Genomic DNA, 12,179 nt, shown 5'->3' on the forward strand with positions numbered 1-12,179 from the left:
ACATATCTACAATCATACATATGTTCAGTTCTATGTTATGTGACAATAAATATTGTCAAAAGGTTTTTGAAATCGGGCATCAAGGCAGGATACACCCTGGACGGAGTAGCATTAGCATCATTAACACATCTTTCTAGAAAATAAGTCCATACTGTCAGAGGGAGAGGCGACGTACAAGAAAAGGCAATTTCAGGGAGGACTGAAATCTTACAGAATGAAGATGAAATGTCAGACTGAGAGTCTGGTGACATCTGTGTGTCATTATCTGGTCTTTACAATGAACACCCTTCCCTCCTTCTATTGGTAGACTGTCTTTCATGCTCGAGCTGGGGCAGTTAATCCAGTACTGCAGAAACTGTTGTGAAAAATTTGTGTGTGTTTTTAAGGGGACGGAAAAGCCCTGGAGGTTTGGGGTTCTGGTCGAGGACAACGTCAATTCATCTTCTCTGTAGATTTGGCACGTCTTTGTGTTTGGGTGCTGAGAGAATACGATGAAATCCAGCCCATCATTCTCTCAGGTACTCACACTTCATCGATAAGACACACACTAACACACACTGGTCACATGACATTACTAGGGAAGACATGCATGAATGTTTTTAGGGAGCTTCTTCTTTAGGATCGTTACAACAAATATTTATTCAGTGTGAAAGTTACTTCATGAAAATCATTTTTTAAATAACACAATTTATTATTGTTCACTCATCACTCACCTGTAAAGAGTAAAGAGTTCCTGTAACTTAATAAAGAGTCAGACTGAATTACACATTTAAATATATAATTTATATTTCAAATTTAAAATATTTATTATAAAGGTGCTCAGAAGATTTAATCAGTTTTAATGTGTATCAGTAAATTAAATTAAATTAAATTAATGCTTACATTTAGATTTATTTCTGTTTACTAAAAAAGATTATAAGGTTTTAAAAGATTATTTTATACGAGTTAAAGAGACGTTTTTCAACAGATCTTGTAAGTATTTTCTTAATAAAAATTAAATAATAATAAATATTGCATTGTTTTATTTATTTAATTTTAATTTAAGTAACTCCTATTTTAAATTTTCTGTTTTTGTCGGTAATAATGCTTTGTTTTTCTTTAAAGAAACAAATTATAATTCATTAAATTATTTTTATTTATTAATTATTTATTCATTTTATATGTTATACTCTTATTTATTTAACTGTTTGTGTGTTTCAAACGTGTATTTTTAATTGTTTCTGTCAAAATCTTTATAACTATATCCATATCTGCCTTCAATTATATATATATATATATATATATATATATATATATATATATATATATATATATATATAAAAAACTCATCCATATTTCATCCTATTCACTGCTCACTGTACAGATCTGTTCTGTTTGCAGTTGATGAGAAAGAAGAGATGACCATTAAAGATGCTGTTGATGCGATTGTGAAAGCTTTTGGCTTCACAGGACCTGTGATTGTATCCTTCACTCATGTGTGTGTGTGTGTGTGTGTGTAGTAATTGTGGAATGTGTATTGAACGTTGTAGACATACTTACACATTATTATTTTATTATTATTTTGACTGGATTCAGTGTATCTTCTGTTTATTAGAGTGTTTCAAAAGCAAGTATTATTACAGTTGAGAAAAACCAGGCATTCAGGGACTAGAAGCCATGATTTATCACTCAGGATAATTAATAGTCTGATATGCTATCAGATTTAATAAAAGGTTAAATTTGAGTGTTTTTGCATGTGTATGCATATTTGTGTGTGTGTGTGTGGTATCAGTACAGTGAAACAGTCCTTTACCTGATGTGTTCAGTACGACACAAGCAAACCTGATGGTCAGCTGAAGAAAACAGCGAGTAACGCTAAACTGAGACGCTACCTTCCTAATTTTACCTTCACTCCATTTCATGAAGGTAAACACACACACACACACACACACACACACACACACACACACACACACACACACACACACACACACGTTTGATTCACACGTTTGCTTTTCCTCAGCAATGAAGGAGACGTGTGATTGGTTTGCTGCTAATTACGACAGCGCACGCAAATAATTATTGTGCGATTCTACAAGCCGCAGAGTGACGAGCTTTCTACACTTTATCTGTATGTGTTGTTAATTCGGCTGTGAGCAGTCTCTCAATCAAGAAATCATCTAGGAAATGTGTTTATAAATCTGTTTTAATCACCACGATGTGCCTTTTACTATGTAATCACAATAATATCAAAATAAAATTCAACTTTGATTTGCAATTTGAGTTTTTCCTTTATTGTCACAGAAGAGAACGTTTGAAGAGATTTAAAACAAAAGAAACGATATTGTGATGTGATGCTTGTAGAATGCTCTCATTTAAACAACACAAACTGGGGCTGATTTATTTCTCACACAGAATGTAGATTCAAACAGCCATTCGGTCACAGTCGCTTTAATCAGGTGGCACACCACAAACCTTGTACACAGAGCGAGCTCCATGATGTGGAGGTTAATGTTGGTGTGGAAGATCTCGAGTGTCCTGCATGGTAGGTTGATTGGCATCTCTGGAAAATTGTCCGTAGTGTGTGATTGCGTGAATGAGAGAGAGAGAGAGAGAGAGAGAGAGAGAGTGTGTGTGTGGTATCAGAAGTAGTGAAACAGACTTTGTCCTTTACCTGATGTGTTCAGTACGATACAAGCTAATCTGATGGTCAGCTGAAGAAAACAGCGAGTAACGCTAAATCGAGACGCTACCTTCCTAATTTTACCTTCACTCCATTTCATGAAGGTAAAAACACACGCACTCACACGCACGCACGCAAATGAGGCAGGGGGAGGCGGGGCCTTGCGTAACTTGCGTAGTGAGCGTTTAGGGACGATCGGATCTGACTAAAGTTATTCACTTTCGGTCATGTCTGACAGCCCCTCGGACTCTAAATAAACTAATATGTAACTCCTGTACACTGAACTGAGACATGTTGTGCTGAGAGAACACACAAATTTTATATATACGAATGTGTAATTCATTTTGACTCTTTATTAAGTTACAGGAACTCTTTACTCTTTATAGGTGAGTGATGAGTGAACAATAATAAATTGTTATTTAAAAAAATAACTTTCATGAAGTAACTTTCACACTGAATAAATATTTGTTGTAACGATCCTAAAGAAGAAGCTCCCTAAAAACATTCATGCAAGTCTTCCTAGTAATATCATGTGACCAGTGTGTGTTAGTGTGTGTCTTATCGATGAAGTGTGACTACCTGAGAGAATGATGGGCTGGATTTTGTCGTATTCTCTCAGCACCCAAACAATAATAACAATAAATTCTTCTTCTTCGTCTTCTTCTTCTTCTTCTTCTTCTTCTTCTTCTTCTTCTTCTTCTTCTCATTCTCATCATCATCATCATCATCATCATCATCATTATTATTATGCTGCATTCCAAACAGAAATGAAGTCATTTCACTGCAGAATTTTAAAGGAATTGTTATTGAAGCAGCTTCTTGTTGCGATTTTAATGTTCCTCTACACTCACAATAATACAGAATATATCTGATTCCTGTTTCATGTTATTAATTGGCTTTGTGACTTGTGCTACAAATGACACCAGTACTTTTGGTTTTTGTAATTAATTACAATTGCATTGTAACACTGAGTATTGTTTTAATAATTCATTCACAATACCTAAATACGTGAGTAGCTAAATCTTTAATCATTAATAATTACTTATTAAACGAAATTTAGTTTTTTTAAATTTACAATATACAAGGTTTAACTTGTATAGAACCTGTAAATGTGTTGTTTTTGTTTATTTATTTAAAGTGATCATTTTCCGTGTTACCGCCATGTATGTAAAGGCTGCGCCACTAAAATGTTCGTGCGGCTCAGTGAACGTGCTTTCAGGAAGAGCTGCTGCTGAAATGCGGTGGGTTTGTTAGTCATGTTTTCTAACCATGTCAGGATTTTACAACAAATAATAAAGAAGTCGTACTTTTTTTAAGTAAAAACAATTTTTTTGGTCATTATAAGGATGTGACACTATATTCCAGTATGATATTTATGACACTCAGAAAGATTTTGATTTCTTCCTGGTCTTGGACTTTCCTCCCTTCTGATCTGCTGATGTATTTATATTTCTTCTTGTAGTTAGAGCAGGGTTGTCCGATCTTATCCAAAAACGGGTTGGTATGGTGCAGGTTTTTATACCAATTAATCACACTTGAGATCTCAACCTCACATTCAAATTTAGTCTAAAGGCAGAAATCTTCTAGAAGACCAAATCAAATCCAAAGTTCTAGGACTTTTTTCACTACAGATTAAAATGATGGTGAACTCATCAGGCTACGTTTAGTTTCGGCTGGTTTTGTCAAATAACAAAAAAATTACTGTCATTCCAGCTTTAACCTTTTAACCCTTTTTTCCATTATAGTAGTCACAACTGAGGGGGTTTTATTGTTGTGTTTTTGTTCTCCTCACAGGTATAAAAAAACACAGAAACTTCAATCTCTATTTCTATGCGAAACAGTGTGCTGGTATAGAACCACAGCTTAAAACATCTCAAATATGAATCTTGTTAACATTCTGACAGACATAGCAGCATCGGCTAATAGGATTAGCATAAACATGTTTTGTGGCATAATACATGAGTATATTTGAATACATATAATTACAGACTGGTGAAATCTGCGCCGTCAGTGCATATAACCAGCTTGTGTGATAATGAGTTTCAGGTGAATTTCTATGTAAAATAACTAAATGATTTCAATCCATCAGAAACTTTGAATTGTTCAAAGCCAGTGTGGTGCAGTGGCACCGATTTGCATGAACTTGATTTGAATTGCGTCTGCATCATGACCTTTGAACACTGGACATTGCTGGTGTTTGGATTTTAAATAAATTACCGACACTTTCTCTGTTCATCAGATGGAGAATGAGACGAGACCGATGCTGGTGACGGGAGGCAGAGGCCTGGTGGGGAAAGTGATAGAGCGTGTGGTGAAGCAGGAAGGAGGAGCGAAAGAAGGAGAGGAGTGGATCTTCATCAGCTCAAAAGATGCAGATCTGTCATGAGTTCATACTGCCAGAGGGTGAGGCGTCGTACAAGAAAAGACAATGTCAGGGAGGACTAAGAATCTTGCAGAATGAAGATGAAATGTCAGACTGAGTGTGTTGACGTCTGTCTGTCATTATCTGGTCTTTACAATGAATTCCCTTCCCTCCTTCTACAGGTAGTCTGTCTTTCATGCTTGAGCTGGAACAGTTAATCCAGTAGTGCAGAAACTGTTGTGAAATACTTGTGTGTGCTTTAGGGGACGGAAAAGCCCTGGATGTTTGGGGTTCTGGTCGAGGACTACGTCAATTCATCTTCTCTGTAGATTTAGCTTTTCTTTGTGTTTGGGTGCTGAGAGAATACGAGGAAATCCAGCCCATCTTTATTTTATTTATTTTTAGATTTTTTTGTATTTGTACTTCTACCCATTTCGTAAAACACATTTCACTACATGTCGTACTTTGTTTGCTTACGTATGTCACAAACAACATTTAAATTTGAAATGTGCCTTGTGTAATACTGAGCTCCTACCTTGTTTGCTTTCTTGTAAACACTCTTTAACACACTCTTTTACTCGCACACACACACACACACACACACACACACACACACACACACACACACACACACACACACTGTTCTAAAGATACAGTTGGTGCGAATGTGAAAGCTTTTGGCTTCACACGACCTGTGTTTGTATCCTTCACTCTTTTGTGTGTGTGTGTGTGTGTGTGGGTGTGTGTGTGTGTGTGTGGTGATTGTGGAATATGTATTGAACATTGTCGACATTCTTACACACTATTATTTTATTATTTTCTATCTTGAGTGTATCTTGTGCTTATTCAAGTCTTTTAAAGGAAAGTATTATCACAGTTGGGAAAAAAACAGGCATTCAGGGACTAGATGCTATGATTTATCACTCAGGATAATTAATAGTCTGATATTCTATCAGATTTAACAGAATGTAGTAGGGTCAGTAGGGGGTGCCGTTGAGCTATTTTTCCTCATTGCGTCATATTCAGCTGGGTGGATTTGCCTTTATATACGCCACTTCCGGCGGATACGGCGCGCTGTTCAATTGTTTGCCGTGCATGTGGTTGCTCGTCGCTGGAAGGACAAAGTGTTGTATGTTCTGGGTATTGCTGTCAAAACTGTATTCAGTTACTACACTCTACTTGTAAATGCTCTCGGGCTGGTATTGGATGCTGCATTTAATTTTATATATGTGGCTGTTACCCATACTGGTCGAGAGTGGTGAACACTGAGATTTGTGCAGCACACTGCATATATTGTTGACAGTTAATACTGACGGTGAACACTGAAAAGACCTATAGGCTGCAGTGTATTGTGCTAAACGCGAGGCTGCAGCAACTCTCTGTTGGGTCTGGTATGCAGTAGGGGAGACCGGGGTTGTTGTCACAATTTTTACTCATGCATGAATTGCTCATCTTCAAAAAATCTTTCAGCACTAATTCCTACAGGAAATGAAAACTTGGGGTCTTGGCTTCAAATGTCTGTACTTTTTACTTTTAGAATGTATTGTAACATGAAGTAATTAACCATCAAAGACACTGACACAATGTGACAATCAACCCCATTACGGGGTTGGTTGTCACGAGGTATGGGGTTGGTTGTCCCTATAGAGGTTCAATAGGATTTCAGTGATAAATTGGGATCTAAAAAGATAATGGTGTAACTTTTTAGTTTTTTAAGCTAGAAACTGCAAATAAGTTTTAATATGAATACCACCCCAATGATATTTGTCATCAATGCCTCTTTTGTTTAAACAATGGGATTAAAGTGGGTAATCAGTTACTTGAATTGTCTACTGTGTTGAGAGGTAAAATGAAAATTTTTAGTGCTAAAACCTCTTTATCAATTCATTATGTAAGTTGCCTAACAGCAAACAAAACCAAACAGACCAACAGTCTTAAAAGGTCCACATGTCCAATACTCTTAACAATTTGAACTAAAGTAGGAAACCCTGCGCAGCACTGGCTGTGCTTCATTCAGAGTCACAAGAATCACAGTTGTGCCAAATATATGCCCCTGCCAACAAAAACAAACAGAACAACAGTCTTAAAGTGATAGTTCACCCAAAAATGAAAATTCTGTCATCATTCACTCACTCTCATGTTGTTACGAACCTGTATACATTTCTTTGTTCTAATGAACACAAAGGAAGATATTGAGAAATGTTTGTAACTAAACCGTTCGTGGACCCCATTCACTTCTATAGTATTCTTTTTCCTACTATAGAAGTGAATGGGGTCCACGAACGGTTTGGTATTTACTTGGTAATTACTTGATGAAAATGACTGCATACCACACCACACCTGACAAACAAATATACACACAGATCAAAAGCACACACACACCTAAACACACAGACAAAGACAAACAATGTTGTTTTTGGAATTCTGGACTTATTGTGGATCATTAGAGTTTTTAATCCTTCACAAAAACGAGCTGTGACATGACTGTGTGGGAAAGTCATAAAGATCTTCCACACCAACATTAAACCCCACATCATGGAGCTCAGTCTGTGTACAAGGTTGGATTACTCACAGCCGGATTAACAACACATACAGATAAAGTGTAGAAAGCTCGTCACTCTGCGGCTTGTAGAATCGCAGAATAATTATTTGCGTCGTAATTACAGTAGCAGCAAACCAATCACACGTCTCCTTCATTGCTGAGGAAAAGCAAACGTGTGTAATTTCAGAATCAAACACCTGTGTGTGTGTGTGTGTGTGTTTACCTTCATGAAATGGAGTGAAGGTAAAATTAGGAAGGTAGCGTCTCAGTTTAGCGTTACTCGCCGTTTTCTTCAGCTGACCATCAGGTTTGTTTGTGACGTACTGAACATATCAGATAAAGGACAAAGTCTGTGTTTCACGATACTCCTGATACCACACAAACACACACACACACACACACACACAAACACACACATACACACACAAATATAAACTCAAATTTAACCTTCTGTTAAATCTGATAGAATATCAGACTATTAATTATCCTGAGTGATAAATCATGGCATCTAGTCCCTGACTGTGATAATACTTTCTTTTAAAAGACTTGAACACAAGATACACTGAAGATAGAAAATAATAATAAAATAATAGTGTGTAAGAATGTCGACAATGTTCAATACACATTCCACAATCACCACACACACACACACACACACACACACACACACAAAAGAGTGAAGGATACAAACACAGGTCGTGTGAAGCCAAAAGCTTTCACAATCGCACCAACTGTATCTTTAGAACAGTGTGTGTCTGTGTGTGTGTCTGTGTGTGTCTGTGTGTGTCTCTCTGTGTGTGTGTGTGTGTGTGTGTCTCTGTGTGTGTGTCTGTGTGTGTGTGTGTATGCGAGTAAAAGAGTGTGTTAGTGTTTACAAGAAAGCAAACAAGGTAGGAGCTCAGTATTACACAAGGCACATTTCAAATTTAAATGTTGTTTGTCCCCTAAAGCACACACAAGTATTTCACAACAGTTTCTGCACTACTGGATTAACTGTTCCAGCTCAAGCATGAAAGACAGACTACCAGAAGGAGGGAAGGGAATTCATTGTAAAGACCAGATAATGACAGACGGACGTCAACACACTCAGTCTGACATTTCATCTTCATTCTGCAAGATTCTTAGTCCTCCCTGACTTTGTCTTTTCTTGTACGACGCCTCACCCTCTGGCAGTATGAACTCATGACAGATCTGCATCTTTTGAGCTGATGAAGATCCACTCCTCTCCTTCTTTCGCTCCTCCTTCCTGCTTCACCACACGCTCTATCACTTTCCCCACCAGGCCTAAAGTCGGTAATTTATTTAAAATCCAAACACCAGCAATGTCCAGTGTTCAAAGGTCATGATGCAGACGCCATTCAAATCAAGTTCATGCAAATCGGTGCCACTGCACCACACTGGCTTTGAACAATTCAAAGTTTCTGATGGATTGAAATCATTTAGTTATTTTACATAGAAATTCACCTGAAACTCATTATCACACAAGCTGGTTATATGCACTGACGGCGCAGATTTCACCAGTCTGTAATTATATGTATTCAAATATACTCATGTATTATGCCACAAAACATGTTTATGCTAATCCTATTAGCCTGCGTCGATGCTGCTATGTCTGTCAGAATGTTAACAAGATTCATATTTGAGATGTTTTAAGCTGTGGTTCTATACCAGCACACTGTTTCGCATAGAAATAGAGATTGAAGTTTCTGTGTTTTTTTATACCTGTGAGGAGAACAAAAACACAACAATAAAACCCCCTCAGTTGTGACTACTATAATGGAAAAAAGGGTTAAAAGGTTAAAGCTGGAATGACAGTAATTTTTTTTGTTATTTGACAAAACCAGCCGAAACTAAACGTGGCCTGATGAGTTCACCATCATTTTAATCTGTAGTGAAAAAAAGTCCTAGAACTTTGGATTTGATTTGGTCTTCTAGAAGATTTCTGCCTTTAGACTAAATTTGAATGTGAGGTTGAGATGATCTCAAGTGTGATTAATTGGTATAAAAACCTGCACCATACCAACCCGTTTTTGGATAAGATCGGACAACCCTGCTCTAACTACAAGAAGAAATATAAATACATCAGCAGATCAGAAGGGAGGAAAGTCCAAGACCAGGAAGAAATCAAAATCTTTCTGTGTGTCATAAATATCATACTGGAATATACTGTCACATCCTTATAATGACCAAAAAAATTTGTTTTTACTTAAAAAAAGTGCGACTTCTTTATTATTTGTTGTAAAATCCTGACATGGTTAGAAAACATGACTAACAAACCCACCGCATTTCAGCAGCAGCTCTTCCTGAAAGCACGTTCAATGAGCCGCACGAACATTTTAGTGGCGCAGCCTTTACATACATGGCGGTAACACGGAAAATGATCACTTTAAATAAATAAACAAAAAACAACACATTTACAGGTTCTATACAAGTTAAACCTTGTATATTGTAAATTAAAAAAAACTAAATTTCGTTTAATAAGTAATTCTTATTAATGATTAAAGATTTAGCTACTCACGTATTTAGGTATTGTGAATGAATTATTAAATCAATACTCAGTGTTACAATGCAATTGTAATTAATTACAAAAACAAAAAGTACTGGTGTCATTTGTAGCACAAGTCACAAAGCCAATTAATAACATGAAACAGGAATCAGATATATTCTGTATTATTGTGAGTATAGAGGAACATTAAAATCGCAACAAGAAGCTGCTTCAATAACAATTCCTTTAAAATTCTGCAGTGAAATGACTTCATTTCTGTTTGGAATGCATAATAATAATAATAATAATAATAATAATAATAATAATGATGATGATGATGATGATGATGAAGAAGAAGAAGAAGAAGAAGAAGAAGAAGAAGAAGAAGAAGAATTTATTGTTGTTATTGTTTGGGTGCTGAGAGAATACGACAAAATCCAGCCCATCATTCTCTCAGGTAGTCACACTTCATCGATAAGACACACACTAACACACACTGGTCACATGACATTACTAGGAAGACTTGCATGAATGTTTTTAGGGAGCTTCTTCTTTAGGATCGTTACAACAAATATTCATTCAGTGTGAAAGTTACTTCATGAAAGTTATTTTTTTTAAATAACAATTTATTATTGTTCACTCATCACTCACCTATAAAGAGTAAAGAGTTCCTGTAACTTAATAAAGAGTCAAAATGAATTACACATTCATATATATAACATTTTATTTAAAATGTAAAATAGTTAGGTTAGGAGGTTTTTGGTCTTATACAAGTTAATGTGACTATTTTAAGTATTTTTTTCTTTAATAAAAATAAATAATAATACATTTTGCATTTATTTATTTGTTTTATTTTAAATAGCTCCTATTTAAAGATTTTTGTTGGTAATCATATTTTGTCAAGAGACTTTAATTAGTTTATTTTTATTTACTAATTTATTAATTCATTTTATACTTTTTTACTATTTTATATATTTATCTATTTGTACGTATTTTAAAAGTGTGTTTTCATTGTTTCTGTTAAAATCTTGGCTTGTGCAATACAGAGATCCTACTTTGTTTGCTTCCTCATTAACACACTCTTTAACACACACACACACACACACACACACACACACACACACACACACACACACACACACACACACACACACACACACACACTGTTCTGTTTGCAGTTGGGGAGGAGGAAGAGATGACCATTAAAGACGCAGTTGATGCGATTGTGGAAGCTTTTGGCTTCACAGTACCTGTGATTATATCCTTCACTCGTGTGTGTGTGTGTGTGTGTGTGTGTGTGTGTGTGTTCTCTCAGCACAACATGTCTCAGTTCAGTGTACAGGAGTTACATATACTCCGGGATATTAGTTTATTTAGAGTCCGAGGGGCTGTCAGACATGACCGAAAGTGAGTGACTTTAGTCAGATCCGATCGTCCCTAAACGCTCACTACGCAAGTTACGCAAGGCCCCGCCTCCCCCTGCCTCATTTGCGTGAGTGCGTGTGTTTTTACCTTCATGAAATGAAGTGAAGGTAAAATTAGGAAGGTAGCGTCTCGATTTAGCGTTACTCGCTGTTTTCTTCAGCTGACCATCAGATTAGCTTGTATCGTACTGAACACATCAGGTAAAGGACAAAGTCTGTGTTTCACGATACTCCTGATACCACACACACAAACACACACACACACACACACAAACACACACAGATATAAACTCAAATTTAACCTTCTTGTGACCGAGTCAGATAGGTAACTATTTGTCAGTGACTACGCCACTCCAATTTACATGGGTAGGAGATCCCACAAAGGGCTTCCCGCACAGTTATTCAAATAAATGAAATTACTCAGACCAATATTGCATTAAATCAATACATTTATTAAATGGTTTTCTCGCTCTCTTGACTTAATCATACTAAGGACTTAAACCAGCATACGTGCACAAAGGTTACTTCTAACGAGGGGTTAGCCACTTCACAATACAATTCAAAAAAAGAAAAAAAGGAAACAAATCCGATAAACCAAAGTACAAAACAAATCCCACACAACACACAACACTTGTACAATTAATAGTGAATAACCCCCCCCCCCCCCGATTGTCATAAACAGTACACAACCTGATGTAGTATTT

General features: G+C 36.4%; 1 protein-coding gene across 4 annotated transcripts in view; it reads left to right on the forward strand.

The window, feature by feature from the left end:
- Nucleotides 1-11,477, forward strand: part of LOC113661818 (GDP-L-fucose synthase-like) — a 22,910-nt gene extending 11,433 nt beyond the window's left edge. For 2 of the 4 annotated variants that reach the window (XM_047803288.1, XM_047803289.1), the window contains exons 7-10: nucleotides 387-518; nucleotides 1,381-1,460; nucleotides 1,806-1,905; nucleotides 2,003-2,257. In XM_047803288.1, coding sequence (XP_047659244.1) covers nucleotides 387-518; nucleotides 1,381-1,460; nucleotides 1,806-1,905; nucleotides 2,003-2,058 — 368 coding nt within the window. In that variant the 3' untranslated portion in view covers nucleotides 2,059-2,257. Of the gene's footprint in view, nucleotides 1-386; nucleotides 519-1,380; nucleotides 1,461-1,805; nucleotides 1,906-2,002; nucleotides 2,258-5,287; nucleotides 5,539-11,229 lie in introns of those variants that run through there. The other 2 variants (XM_047803290.1, XM_047803291.1) reach the window with 2 other exon arrangements.
- The last annotated feature ends 702 nt before the right edge of the window (nucleotides 11,478-12,179 follow it).

Source organism: Tachysurus fulvidraco, chromosome 18, assembly GCF_022655615.1.
Source record: "Tachysurus fulvidraco isolate hzauxx_2018 chromosome 18, HZAU_PFXX_2.0, whole genome shotgun sequence".
Classification (NCBI taxonomy): domain Eukaryota; kingdom Metazoa; phylum Chordata; class Actinopteri; order Siluriformes; family Bagridae; genus Tachysurus; species Tachysurus fulvidraco.